This window comes from Anopheles merus, chromosome 2R (genome assembly GCF_017562075.2).
Source record: "Anopheles merus strain MAF chromosome 2R, AmerM5.1, whole genome shotgun sequence".
NCBI lineage: Eukaryota > Metazoa > Arthropoda > Insecta > Diptera > Culicidae > Anopheles > Anopheles merus.
Window position 1 is genome coordinate 18,685,726 of NC_054082.1, and position 15,345 is coordinate 18,701,070.

The following is a 15,345-nucleotide window of genomic DNA, read 5'->3' on the forward strand; positions in this document are numbered from 1 at the left end:
CCCCGCTTCATTCCCGCGCCCATACTTCCCATCCGCATCTAACCAGCCACTCGGCAGCCACTCGGCCTAATGAGTGTCCAATTTTCCCTGCTCCAAACGTACGAAATAGAAGCTTAAACACGACAGCAGCAACAAGAAAAAACACACATAAACCACAAAGAAATACACACACAGCAAAACATCTCCCTTCTCCAAGACAACAAGAAATATTAAAAATTAAATAAATGGGGTACTACCTTTCCACTACCGGAAACGAGGTCAAATCCCGCAAGCCCCAATTCACGTACGACGGCGGAGACTCGCGTTGGGCGACGGTGTGCCACCACCCATCAACATAACTCACCTCATGCCTTCCTTCCAACTCCACCCATCCCTTCCTTGTGTGGTTGTATGTGTGTGTGCGTGTGTCTAGGGAAAAGGGTTACCTCACTATTCTATTGACGTAGTATGAAGCGACGGCCGGACAGGGAATAAGAGCTTTCCTCGTTACGGGCGGTTGTGTTATTTATTTATCGTATTTGTCACTCAAAAATGTCGAACTTTTCCCGCTTTTCCTCGCGCACAGTACGTGCCTACTGTCCGTTTTTGTATTTGTTAAGGGTCACGTTTTGGTGCCGCAGGTAAATTTGATAAGCTGCTGACTCTGGACAGGTTGGTGAGCTTTTTATGTATGGGAATTTCAAAATTCCAATAAGATGTCGGACGAATGTCGGCTTGATTCATTCCTTCCATTACTTTTGATCGGATGTCAGTTGTATCGGTCGGTCCCAGCGGCAAAGGGAATAATGCTTCATTCCGATACAAGCTTCCAAGCTTTTGCTTACAACACTGTAGTTCAATTCTTAATCATTTCAACGTTATTTTGCAGAGATTTTTGGCAAATTTACAAAACCAAGCTGTTCATGTTCTAAACAACCAAAAACTCCCAAAAACCTTCGCCTTCACCAGTGTTTGTTTTATCACGATCAATGAGTAGAAAGACTAATTTGCACCAACAACAACCACCACTACCACCTCCCGTGGAGCTCGGCCCCGGTTAGAATGATGTCACCGTGGTAGACACCCGGGAGCGAGGCGTTGGCGTTGGCGCACCAAAAAAAACGCAAGTTCTTCCGCCTCGACCAGTGCAGCAGCAGTGTGCTTTTTTTCTTTGGTTTGGTGTCGCGACCAATTTTAATATTATTTGTGTACTGTGCCCAGCAGTTTGGCCGCTGGTTGGTCCGGACGCACCTCATTGGTGCCATCATGATGGGTTCTCATGGGGGTGTTCACCAGCTTTACCTTTACCGAATCTCCTTGGTGCGCGACCCAGTAGTAAGGACAGCGCACAAAGGAAGTGTTGTAAAATTCCTAAACCATAAAATGGCTCTCGCACCCGTACTTGACCCCGTTCATTATGCGCCGCCAAACCCGTCGTTCCCGGTTCTAGCCCAAACCCAAGGGCAACGACGAGCGGGTACGGTAAAGAGGCAATTGCGAAGTTCACCCTTGTGAGTCTCTCCCTTAAGGACTGTCTTCACCTTTCAATTGCGAGTGAAGGTTTCCACTGCCTGTGTGCTTGCATGTGCCTTTTATTTTATTACACCAATGTTCTAACCGCTTACACACATCGATAAGAACTCGGCCAGCGTGGGGGATGGATGGCTGTTTATCAGAGGTTTACTTCTTGAGGCAACAGCTATTGAAGGCCCACACCGCACGGGGACGAGGGGACGAATATGATGAAATCGATACAACCAAGCGATCAAGTTCACCGGACACACTTGAAGAAGGCACGATGAGGTACCCAATCCGCACCGGATAGGGTAGGATAGGAAGGTTGGTTTCACGATTCGTGTGTTTCAGCCCCCCGCCGTTTGCCTTTCGAATGACCCTCTTCACTTTTGGCCGTTTGATGGCGCACTTGTTGCAGCAGCAAGCGCATAGAAGCGTAGAAAACCCATTCATGCGTTTCATTGAAGGTGTGTAGACACGCACACACACACACACACACACACACACAAAGGTGCAAAGTATGGTTTCTTTTTAAGCCGCACCACTAAGAAGAAGCGCTCAGAAGTGGTGTGGATTGCAACATCGGGCCGTGTGGAGTGGATTGGCCCAGTGTACACTGGTTTTTTTAAACAGCCAACACACACACACATACACACACACGTGTACAAAAAGGGTAATCGAAGCGCTGATGGCTTAATTCCATAGGGTACATATCCTGCCCATACGTAAGCCCTTCACGATGGCGCAGATTCTTGTTGAAGTGCGTCTTCTTGGCTACACTTGGCAGAGGGGTGAGACTTGCTGTACGACCGGCTAGGGAGAATTTCATTCAAATGGAGTATTTGCGTCGTAAATGCGACGGGTTTCTGCTTCGTAGAAAACACATCATTTACAGAAGGCGCATCATTCTTTAACAGTGTGCATCTATGATGAAGTGTGAATTGAAGACGATGAAGGGGAAAGCAAAGCCCCTTAGTGGCAAGACATTTCGAAGAGGAAAAAAGAAGAAAGATCGCACTTCATTTGATCGCCAAATGCCTTTTGTACGGCACGAACGCGGATGTACCAGTCTTTAGTAACATCCAGTCTTTAGCGAAGGAAAAAAGAAGCATTTACGCGTGAGAAAAACGACTCGAGAAGTTTTTTTTTTTGCAAGAACGTAAAGCCCCGTATTTAGTAGAAACACATGTTTTAATGTGTTAAATGAATCGGTTTGTTACGTTCGGTGACGGATCTTCAGACGAGACAAAACTTTCCCATTGTGCATGCCTCTCAAACGCGACAAATACGAAACCTTGAAACGAACGCATTCAAACGCGACTGCGGATAGAAATGGTTGCCAGCCCAAAAGCGATTCATCTCCTACGCGCTGTGCTTGTCCACCCCCCCCCCTCCCCCAACAGCGGCCCACAACGCTGTGGCTGTCTATCCATTAACCCAACCCACCCAATTCTTCGACCCGGAGGTCGCGCACGGAGTGAAACTCGGCATGATGAGGTGTGTTGTACGTGGACACCTCGCAGCAACGCAGCCGAAGTAAAGAAATAGAACTTGTTCGCTCGCATCCGTAAGAACAGAACGTGAACCATGATATACCAAAAAAAAGGCGGCGACTGCTCTGGTGTGTGTTGTCGCAAAACCGGTACACAACATAGAGGAGACAGTTCCACAGCAAGACAACCACAGAGCCAAGTGTACGCGCAATTTCTTGCTGCAGATAAATAAGGCAACAGCAAGGTTTACAACAAGGTTGGGGGTTGGGTGTGCACGAACAACGCCGAGTCTCAAAAAAGGCAGGTCGTTTCTTTGCCTGCGATGTGTAATATTATTGGCCCGCAAGGGTTGAGCAATTTATCAAACAAGACCGCATCAGACACACACACACACACGAAAAGATGGTGCTTTCGGTGCAGAAAATCAAACACAAATAATCACCGGTAACCGAAACCAACGCCTCCCAATCGCCTTGGGAGAGAGATGATGCACCACGAAACATACGCAACGGAACGCGCGCAACCCACAACCAAACGTCAAACGCAAGGCAAGCGCGCAGTTGCGCATCACACGCCGGCGTTTGAGCGAGCGAATGTGCGTAATTTGGGCAAATGTACGAAAATTGAAGCGTTAATCCAACAGCACCACAGAGAACACACAAGGGGAGCAGAATATTTTAACGACTTTCTCCTGCTTTCCGACCATTACCAGTGCCGAAACATGCGACACACATCGTGTGTGCCCGCACCTCCCACCTCCCCAACTCAAATGCGCGCAATAGGACACCGCTGATCGTGTCAACGACCGACGACCACAAAAAAAACGGCCAAACCAATAGGCAAACGTGTGCAAGGCATTGTGTTGTGTGTAGTAGCAAAGGGATGGCGCGGCGGGTATTTCGCTTTTCTTCTACGAGTTTATGTGGGTCAACCTGATTAGGAACCGAACAAATGGAGAATGATAGATGGAGTGAAGTGTGTATGTGTGAGTGTTGCTGCTGCTGCTGTTGCTGCTGCTGCTGCTGTGGCCGTTTGGTTGGAGGAGGTGTTATCGCAGATGTTACGACATTTCGCAGGTTCCAATTTTGTGTTCGACGATAGTATGTGCGTTAAGAGAATGGTGGCATCGATCGATAAAAAAAGAAATCCGTAACAAATACGCTCACAGCACATTGGTACTACACACAGATGCATTTGTAGCCTTGTGCGGTGCAATTTATCGTTAAAAATGAAGTACATACATTTATGCGTAAAGTGAGAATGTTTTGCAGATGATGATAAAAGCAAAGAATCTGAAGAAAACCTTTACTTCTTCACTCGTTTGTCCAAAAACCATTTATCGCCTCGCTTCCAATCCCCCTACAGCGCGTAGCTAACAGACCGACAAGTGAATGAAATTATTTGAAATTAAAACATTGTTGTGCTTACCAATCGATTCAACTCAAGCGCTTACCTTAAATTGAAACAAATCGCCGCCAAAAATGCAATTGAAGGAGAGAAAAAACCGCCAAAAATTGTCACACGCCCTGTAAACACGCTTTCATGCGTCTGCCGTTCATTAAACCACCCTCCAGCAACCTCCCAAAATCTTCTCCCAAACAAAAAAGGGGGTGTTTGCAATTTTTGAATTAAAACTGTACTAATTTTCCATTGCAATTGTACACCTTAATGGTCTGTTCGGTCCGTTCGCCTTAAAAGATCGACGGGAGCAGGCGGAAAGAAGGGTTATTAATTTACACACACAGACACACCGCACACCTGCGCCCAAACCCGACACGACCTCAATGACAGGAAGAGAGTGCGCGCGAGAGAGAGAGAGAGAGAGAGAGAGAGAGAGAGAGAGAGAGAGAGAGCGAGCGATCGATCGAGAGTTGGCAAAGGTTGCAGAGTGAGCGCACCACAACAACAACAGCAACCGACAGAAGAAAACAAAAACCCCCGTTAATGAAACATGAACATCTTTCGCTTACACGAAAGTGCATTGGAGCCATGATTTGGGGGAAGAATTTGCACAACGGTGCATTTACACAGCTTGACGGAGCACGGCCAAAGGTACAGGGAAGCTGAACCGATTTCATGCACAAACGGCGAGCGTGTGCAAGCAAATGCGATAGAAAGAGAGAGAGAGAGAGAGAGAGAAGGTGGAAGCCTCCTAAACTCATTTACCATACGCCCCGAAAAATCATCCTCCAGATACGGCTACACAGAAGGAAACGGAACCGAAACCCAGGGAGACGAAAGGGACACGACGTAACAGGGAAAGGGAAAGGGAGAGAGAGACGCAAAAGTGGGAAGAGTAATTTTAAGATTGAACGAACACGGAAGACGGTATTAAAGTAGGGCTTCTTCTGCTGCTAATGCCGCAGAGAGCCAGTTTGCCTTCCTGTACCACACCACCAGCCCAACTATTAGGCGTTTGATTGCGGGCCACAAGATTGGTGGAGGGAAGGCCCGAGACACGACACCAGCCGGCATCAACAGAGTTGACAGAGGAGCATACGAGGGGGGGGGGGGCATATAGGGGAGAAAAATAACCCTCTCGAAATCGAACAACCACCCAGCAGCAAAAGCGCCAGCGCCTCGGCGGCAAACGCACTTCAAAAACCTGATAACTATTATCGCGCGACACATGTGCACCGATCTCTCCCATATCATTACCCTGCGCCCGGCCCAGTGGCGCAGACCCCGCGGCCCCGATCTGGCGCTACGACAAACCCACCCTTAGCCCTCAAGCTAGAAAGCCCCTCCTCCCCTAGCCCTGGTAGGAATAACCTCAATTTCATTCAAATTGCGTTCCACACAGCAGCCTCATCATCCCGTCTGCGCGGAACAAATGCGTGTTCCACCCCCCCGTCGGCAGCACCATCCAGAGGAAGCTCGGCGGCGAGAGATCGATCGGCCGACACTCATTACGGGGGACGGCTTTGGGGGTGGTGCCCGAGATTGATGGCCCGATTTGGTGCGTTGTGCACGGGGAGAAGAGAACGGGGCCTAGGAATGAACCGTTTCTCCGGCTGTGCACTCTCTCGAAATCTCCAGACATATTGGATAAAAAGAGAAGCAATAAACAAAGCTTTTTGAATCTTTTGAATTTGTAGTTGGCGCATGGTAGAGCATAAAAAGAACTCGCTTGTTCTGGGGTAAACATGTTTATGCCACTTGAAACTGGCATCACTGGAAAGCAGTGCTTGGAAAGCAATGCTTGGAAAGCAATGCTTGGAAAGCATACGTTCTATTCTGGCGTACTGACGTGAACTTCCGTCAACTACATCCGAGCATCAGGACTCGAGAGAGAGAGAGAGAGAGAGAGAGAGAGAGAGAGAAAGAGAGAGAGAGAGAGAGAGAGATATCGAGTGACACAGTGTTCAGGATAAATCTTTACCCAGCAGCCACCAAGCCGCCATCCCTCCGTCATCGGTAATGGTTCGCCCAGGGCAGCTTATTGGCAGACCAAATATTGACCTAGATAATGTGTCTTCCCCCCTTTTCTTCCCTACACTCGATCCCTGCTCTGCGGCAGTTTCTAAATATTGGCAATTTCACTAAAGCTTTTAAACGTTTTAGCCACAGGCCACAAAGTGGCTTAAAAACAGACACAAGCCTAAATAGAATGTGGTGTAAAGCATGAATGGGAATGCTAGACCCACGGAGTCATGTTTCACAGCTTTGCTGGCACAGTGCTTTACGTCATACTACAGGAAGCAATACACAACTCGTACAAAGTGTGTAGAACGTGTACAATTTGTTAACCATAAAGCATTAGTTTCCTGGTTCTTATCGTGCTTATTCTTCAATACACACTGAATACACTCTGCATGAGTGAGTCAGCTTCTGGTGCGTATTTATCAAATAAATCCCAAATAAAGCAGCTGCAGTCGGAAGATTATTCTTTTGCTCAAGCAGATCCAATTGAACTGGAATCCAACTGTTGGGCCTTTCACAATACTTCTTCTTCTTCTTGTTTGGCTCAACAACCGATGCCGGTCAAGGCCTGCCAACCCACTTGTGGGGTTGGCTTTCAGTGACTTATTGATTTCCCCCCATAGCAGGATAGTCAGTCCTACGTATGGCGACACGGTCTATTTGGGGCTTGAACCCATGACGGGCATGTTGTTAAGTCGTCACAATACTAGCCCGCCTTTTTTATGTGTAGTTTTGACAGTTGGAGACTGAAATCATGTCCATACAAAAACACACACAAAACTAGCCAGCGATTTTCCGCCTATATTAATTTAGCCTCAAAACTGGAATTAAATTCGAGTACCTCAAAACAAGGTTGTTTGTTTTCATTTATTCCAATGTGCATTCAAGTGATCAGGTGGTGGAGTTTAGAATCAAAGTGTATGTAGGCAGATCAATTATTGTTATTGGTTCTCATAGTTTTTTCTAACCAAATTTGAACGTCATTTCTTGAATTTGAAGTTTCTAGCTCTTGCTTAACTTATTCCTTACAAACGTATGCATAAATTACACAAAAAGAAGCATTAAATGTGGGAGCTAGGAATATTTGCCATTCGGCAGACGCATTGAAATTGCATCCCAAGTTTGAGTGCAGATCGGATCTTGACAGTAAAAAGATTATATATAGCAACCATCATTGCTTGTTGAAGTTCGAAGTTGATGAAATGAAAGCCCAATTTTCTTATTTTATTGTAAAATTCCTTTAAAAAACTAACTATTGGTATACTTAAATCTACAAAGACTTATCTGGTATGTTGAGCTCAAATATCAAACCAAAATAGCTATCCCACCTTCACACAGAACACACGCACACAAAACAGATGCCTTCGAACTTCAGTTTTTAAGCTATTTATGCTATCGAAAGCTGTTAAAAATCGTTAGTGCATCTTGAATCGTACCATCGACATGATAAAAACGCTTAATGCACTCTTCCACTGACTGGAACGTGGCCCGCGAGTGCGTGACAATAACCAGACACACAGCCCCAGGCAAGCAAGCATCTTCTAATCGGGCCTTGTTCTATAAGGTTCAACAACCCTCAAGAGATCACCCAAGAGAGAGAGAGAGAGACCGAGCGAGAGAGATCTTAGACGACAATGTGAAAGAGAAATTGGGAACAATAAAAGCAGACAAAACACCAGAATCCAGCACAGACCCGAAACCCTTTCACCCTTCCCAGCATAAACCGTACCGTTCCTTCTTTCTTTTGGGGAGCTTCTTCCACGTTCTAGCTACTTATGCTCGGAACGGATGGAGGTAAACATTTATATACACCGATCGATTTATCGAGTTGAGTTCGGTTTACATCCCCCCCCCCCCTGAATGCAGCTGCAAAGGTAAGTTATGGTGTAACGGGTGAGTGGTTCTGTCCTCGAGAAGGAGATGCCAGGAGGGTGAAGCATAAACTTCAACGTAAATAACTGCAGCTCGTGTCGGTACGGTGCAGGTTAGTATGCTGGCTATAAACATGCTACTGACATCACCTTCCCTACATAAACATAGAAACGAGCTCCGTTTAGTAGTGGAGGAATTACTGCCGCCGCAGCTAAATAAAAGATCGTACGGAGTACGTGATGTAGATGTTTCAAGTTCTCCACTAACATAGTAGAGAACGAAACAAGCAAGAATTGAAATCAACAAACGTTGTGGAATTTTAGAAGAAACTTGAGAACCCTGATATCATCATAAAACTAAAATATCACCAAATATCAAACTGATTATTAAAATACAAAACAATTGTTTTTTCCCCCCATTGTCTTCAGCTAACTCTCCCCACAAAAAGAAGAGAAGAAAAAAATCGATCACCCCTTGGGGCGTGAGAGGACGAACTGGGAGCATATTTTATTCATAAAGTTTCTCTCCTCAAGCATCGAACATTGAAGGAACGGACCCTGGCGCTTGCCTTGCGCAAAAAAACTGAAAAACTATTTTCTTCTCGTTTTACTTTTTAAACACTTTTGCTGGTGCAAAAGTAATGTGAGGAAACGCCCAGGGGAGGGAGTGAGGGAGGGAAACACCCTTATTTCCGGCCGGCTAGTCGCCCGTGCCCGGCAGTAATCAATTTCCACCACCATCGTCGCCGCAAATGGCGTTTCAGCCCCGATACGCGGACTGATCGCGAATTTTAATCAATTCAATGACGATTGTTTTTCTTATTTTTTTTAAAGTTTGTAAATAGATATCCATCGCTGTAAACGACGGCAATTATCGTTTACAATGAGATGTGGCAAAGGATATAGAGACATATTGGTTGTACAAATTGTTTTCTTTGATCAATCTTTCAAATGCCTGTAAAACGTTTGGAGATAAATACTAGTGAATTGTGGTTTAACGTTAATTTGCTTCACAAAAAGCCATTCATGCGGGATTCATACCGAAAACGATTAAAACCCGTTGTTGTTAAGACTATTCAAATTCAAACTTATAGCTGTGGATGACTGACTCGATCACTGGTGCCTTTGCCAATAGAAATAGTAATTTTAAACAAAATAGTTCCAATATAAAACCCATTTTAACATTTTCGAGGGAATTCTATACTCAAAATATTACTTTTCATATTGTGGATCCAACATTGGCCTGCATGCAAATCAAAACACTGTATACAAACGGTTTAAACAGCGTATTAAAAATACATTTAAACGAAACCTTGCTTTGCTTCTGGATCCTTCGGATCTAGTGTGGTATATGTATTGCCTTGTTTCTTTTCTTGCGCTCCACCCCAATCAACAAAAGGATTCGGTAACACGCTTACCTGCTTCGCTTGTACCACACACTTCGGGGTGGGTATATGGTGTTGGCCCGCGTCACCTCGAGGCTCACGGGTGAAACTCGTTCGCTGCCACGCGGCGGCCAAACCTGCGTTCGGGCTGAACGCAACAACAGCGTGCGCGTACCGCTCCTTTCTCGCGTGGCCTTTTCCCCTTCTTCCACCCGGCTGACGATAACAACCGCTTCACTGATTCTTCTTGTGCATCAAACGGATCAAACCCCCCCGTCCTATACACGCACACACACACACGTACACACACGAACGCACAGAGGTGCTGCTTCCTCTCTTAGGTGGAGGTGGTGGCGCTGGTATTTTGCAGGTCGTGAGTGTACGCGATCGCGAAACCACGGAGCCCCTCCTCTCTTTCCGATTCGCGATCAGCAGCGGCCGGCCACGTTTGGAAGTTGATACCTTCCGTTGAGCATCTCACACACAGCCACACATGCGTATACGGTGGCCAGTAGCTCACACAACCACTAGAGCACTACCCAGTGCAGCAACATCAGCTGTACGCACAAACCCCCCACACTTTTAGCGGTACACCTTTGCCCGTACAGCGAGACGATCCGATCGACGATGACTAACCATAATAACATCCAGCAGTGGCTCCTTTACACAACACGCACACTCACAAACACACTCACACTTGCATGCGCAAAGACAGCGCACAGGTAAGTGACACAAACACGCTACGCGACGGGGAAGTTTGAGAAAAGGGAATGGTGTGTACGGGGCGGCGGATACGCGATCGCGAATTGGATAGGCGCAAAGTGTGCTGGCGCGCGTACGCGATCAACACCGCAGCAGCAGCACAGCTGATTTTTAGGAGACGCGGCGACGAATGGATTTTTGAAACGCACACACTAACACACACACTTGTACACAGTCACCAGCGCGAGGCACGGTGACGGGGTGCACGCTTGCAGATGGAATGCACCGAATTTGCCACGGAGTGTATTATCCGCTGCCGCACACAGAGAAACAGACGCAACTGCCGCTGCTGTGGGATGCTTTCTCTTTTTTCGAGGGTGATGATGATGATGCACCGACACTCGGGACGATTGCTGCAAGTGTGGAGTGAGAAGAAAGAAGAAGAAAAACAGCGGTTAGTACAATCAAGCGGGTGATGGGGGGAGCGCTCCGGTATTGCCGAGGTTACACACTGCCGCCGAGCTACTACCACAATTGGTGATGGTCTTATGTTACTGGAGGGCAGAAGAAGGGGATGGGGGGGAAGGTGCTTGCTCCTCTCTCTTTCTCTCGCTCGTGCTGGGGATGGGGCTGGAATCCGCACCGTTATTACACCGTTGCCGTGGTACGTGTTGCTCGCGGCCTACTACGCCTGGCACTGGTGGTAGTGGTGGTTGTGGTGCTGCTGCTGCCGTTGTTGTGTTGTGTTGCCATCTCGGCTAACCGTTTTCGCCGTCCCACTACAACAGCCCCAGCAACACCAACCGACCGTTCGATTTCTCGTTTCAGCTCCCACGAATGCGGTTCCAATGCTTCCTAACCGCCCCCCTCTCTCCACCCCTTTATTTTTTTCGTAGACGCCAATACGTCAAAATTGCTTTCGAATGTGGCAAACACCGTGGCGCACACACACAAAAAGAAGAAGAAAAAATGCAGCAACCGTGGTAGGGGATGAAGATTGTTTTTCCCCTTCACCACGCGACAGGGGAAGCGAACTTCCCTGTGTGTGCGGACGTAGTTGGCAGTGGTTTTCCTGCTCTCTGCATTTTTATGTCATGGCCGTGAAATTGACCGGGGAAAAGGCCGCATGGGGGGGTGCCGCTTTTGCACATAAAAAGTGGCCGAACGAAAGGTGCCTCACACACATCCACGCACCAAACAAATGTCACGACCAGGAGATGAGTGCGAAAAGTTAAATGTTAATAGGAGTTTTTCTTCATTCTACACAGGATATAGACAGGCTTCCTTTGGGTAAAACTACGAGCGGAAAGTGAGGGGAGGGTTTCGTAATGAGTTTTTCAGTCACTCCACTGGACGCGAACGCACACACACACTCACACTCGTGATAAAACCGTGTCGCGCAAGTAAACAACTTTCTTTAAAAACAACACATCCACCCCTCTTATGAACGGGATTTTTTCCAATTGGTTGCTGCTAACAATAAAAACACTGCCTATACCATGTTTTCCCTGTGCAGTCACAGGTCACAACAGTTATCCACCAACTTGGTTGCCTGTCATACAATCTACACTTGCGTTGACGAGACCCACCCACTCCCAGAGCAATGAAGAATGTGCACTGCGCGAGATGAAACCAAAAAAAAAAAAACATGCAAATCGCTTAAATTTTCACTTGAATTTTTCCGCTCCACTACACACACTCACAAACTGCGTGGTGACGTCGCAACGCCCCCTATTTCGTGTATTCCTGTGTTTTGTTGTTCATTTCGCAAATCAATTTCCTTTATCACAATGCCTCTCTTCTTTCTTTTAATATTAATTTCTAATTAGAAAAAACACACCCACACACACACACGCTCAAACCTAGACGGACACCTTGACCGGGGAGGAAAAACTGGCAAAATTACCTTTTTCTTTCTTTTCCAGCAGACCAGCAGATGAAAACGGCACTTGTCGCACTGGCAGATTTTTCTTTCACTTGCTTCCACGAACGGGCACCACCGTTGCACCACCGTTGCTGCCCTGTGTTGTTGCTCGTCTGCTATTGTGCGTGCGTTGTGCACTATTGTGAGTTGCTGACCCCGTGTCTTCGTTGGCGCGTGAAGTAGAAGCTACACGAGTGGAATAAAGGGCGACTAGGTGTGCCGCTGGCAGTGCGATGTGCATCATAGCGCTCGTGGATAGGCACCTTTAGAAATGTCAAAAATTTGACGCACGAGTCGTTTATGGTAGAGGGTTGAGATGCTGTTCTTCGGTGGAAGATTTCAAATCGGGCGTTTGAAATTCGTTATTCATTTTTAAAATTATTCATTACACTAACTGCTCACCTGGCTATTCGAAGCTACGTAATATATGTACCTGTAAATAACTTTTTTTTACACAGTAAATTACAAAATATAGCTAATAATGTAATAACTGAGCTCAGGAAACAGAAAATGGTGGTTCACAAACTCACTTACAAGAACAGGTAGGAGAGGAGCTTGAATTAGATTTTCTCATAAATGGCGAGCGCCTCAATTTTTTGTTTTGTGTTTCCAGTAGTACCAAGCAAAAAACATGAATGCGGGTAGCCGAATATTTCTTATGCTATTCTTTTTACTCAAATGAATATGAAGCTTTTATAGTATCTGCGTAAATATAAAAAAAAAACATTGAGACAAAAAGGCAACTTCTTCAATTGTTCATATTTATCTTTATTAGACACTTTGCGCTAACTATTCGATGCTTCAACTTAATGCGCTGTTTTTTTCCGTTCGGGTTTATACATAAATACCACAGCAAACTTCCCTAGATCACAATAAAACCTACTATCACATACTTGAACGTATGTGGAAAGTTCAGTCAAGTTGACTGCACTTCAACCTACCCCCCTCCCTCCTTGACATGCACTATTCTCTATCCCATCCCCCTAATCCACCACTTCAGCGGATGCCATTCCTTCCATCACCGGTTCGTAGAGCAAGTGTCGGACGTCGCTCGCGATCAAGAAGTCCAGATGGTTAAACAGCACGTCGTTCACCGCAACGCTTCGCTTCAGGTTGGGCAGCTTCCTGGCCAGCCGGTTCACGTCCTCCGGTGTGGCGAGAAAATCGTTCATCCCATAGTACATCACTACCGGTGCCGTTACGCGCGAAAGATCGTACTCGGGCGGTGTAGCCGAACCGTAGATCAGTACATTTTTCAGCTTTCCATAGTCATACATTTCGAACCGATTCGACAGCACCTCCTGGGCGTAGTGCACCAACTGCCGCGTGGCCGAACCGGCTGGCGTATGTCCGAACAGGATCGGCAGCATCACCGGATCCAGCTGCGAAGGGTTGTACCCGGCCAGCAGGAAGAGCAGATGCGCACACATGTTAATGTGCACCGTCGAGTTCGGCGGACAGATGAGCTGGGCGATTTCGTGCAGTATCGGCTTGTTGGGCATAAACTCGCCGACGCCGAATACGGCCAGCAGAATGTCGAGCGTCTTCAGGAACTTGGTCATGAATCGCAGCAGCGGACTCTTCATGTGTCCCATGAAGGCAACCGGAGCGAGGGCATTCATCTGGATGATCTTATCGTTGTATTCTGGCCGGGTGGAAGCCATCACGAAGAATCCGGTCGTGCCCTGCGAGTGGCCCACGTACTGCAAACGCCGGTGTCCCGTTTGCTCCAGTATGTAGTCGATCGTGGCCGGAATGTCGTAGCGTCCGATTTCGTGCCAGGAAAACTTCCAGAACGAATTGTCGTCGTCCGGGCTGATCGAGGCGTGATCGCGCGAGTACCGATTGCCGCGCGCATTGCCCAACCACACATCGTAGCCCTCGTTCGCGAGCAGGTAGGCCAGTGCATTGCCCGGGCCAATCATCAGCCAGTCGGCCGAGCTGCACAGCAGCCCGTGCATCAGCAGCACGACCGTACCGTTCGTGTAGCTTGCCGCTTGCACACGGTGAATCGTCAGCCGGTAGCCATCGTCCGTCGATAGCGAGTGTTCCTCCACGTGGTAGCCGTACTTAGACACCAGCTCCGGCACAGACAGTCGGCCGTCTTCACTGTCTACTTGAAATCCTGATTTGGTCGAGCGAGCGTGGGCCGTACTGGCTGCTACTAGCAGCACCAGCAACGACAGCAGGCACATGCCCACGTTGGAAAAGGTTTGCTGCTGCTTCATCCTGGCGATGATCCGCGGTTGTATGTGATACCTTGCTCTATCGCTTGCTGGGAAGCTACTGCACGATTGCAACCGGTTTCACGCGATTTAAAAACGGCCAGCCGTGCAGCGGCTTTCTTGCAGAATTAGTATCAAGTGTGTGTCGCACGAGCCGATTAACGAAGGGGAAAGAACTAATACCAGAAGAGTGCAATCAATTGCACACTCGTAATAGTTTCCTCCCTACACACTTGACTTCAATGCACTGCGTCATTCAAGGACCTTTTCTAACGCAAGACGTACTGAATGAATGCACACATCACATCACATCATCATCATATATCGGTGTACACTGGTCGATGGTGTTTGTGTTCAAAGTGCATCTTATGGTACTCTACATCAACTCGTTTTTAGGACAGTTTTATTACCGTAGTAGTAGGGCTTAACACATTGCGGAATGGGCTGATATGTTCCGGTGGTTAAGGTTAATGCAATCTTTATCGAAGCAGGAGATTATCTTACGAAATACTTTACCTGCTTAGACGAGGAGTGAAGGAATGTAAAGCAGCAAGGGATAAAAAGGTAACTTATAAATATACCTTCAAGTACCCTTTTCTCCGTGCGATTAAGCCAGCCAGCTATAGCCGATAAGGTTCAGCGTTCTTTCACATTCAGCTCAATGATGAGCTGATATTGCATACTTTCAGGGGCGAGATGTATTGCTGACGCGCAACAAAGCGAGGAGGCGTTATCGGAACGAGAAACAAAACACACTGTTATTAGGTATGATTTTCTTCTCTTTTTTGGAGATGTTTTTGTATTGTATTGTTTTTTACTCTTTTGCTT

At 47.0% G+C, this 15,345-nt stretch overlaps 2 protein-coding genes across 6 annotated transcripts in view; both read right to left on the bottom strand.

Annotated features, from left to right (window-relative positions):
- LOC121603405 (ecotropic viral integration site 5 ortholog) overlaps nucleotides 1-12,460 on the bottom strand; it is a 31,206-nt gene extending 18,746 nt beyond the window's left edge. For all 5 annotated transcript variants that reach the window (XR_006006678.1, XR_006006677.1, XM_041932056.1 and 2 more), the window contains exons 1-2: nucleotides 12,275-12,460; nucleotides 9,700-10,781 (exon numbers count right to left, since the gene is read on the bottom strand). The gene's annotated coding sequence lies outside the window, so the exon portion shown is untranslated. The remainder of the gene's footprint in view (nucleotides 1-9,699; nucleotides 10,782-12,274) is intronic.
- A 585-nt stretch (nucleotides 12,461-13,045) lies between these two features.
- On the bottom strand, nucleotides 13,046-15,202 carry LOC121588899 (lipase 3-like). Its single transcript, XM_041907335.1, has one exon. It carries the CDS (start codon nucleotides 14,518-14,520, stop codon nucleotides 13,276-13,278), a length of 1,245 nt encoding a protein of 414 aa, XP_041763269.1. The 5' UTR covers nucleotides 14,521-15,202; the 3' UTR covers nucleotides 13,046-13,275.
- Nucleotides 15,203-15,345: the final 143 nt, after the last annotated feature.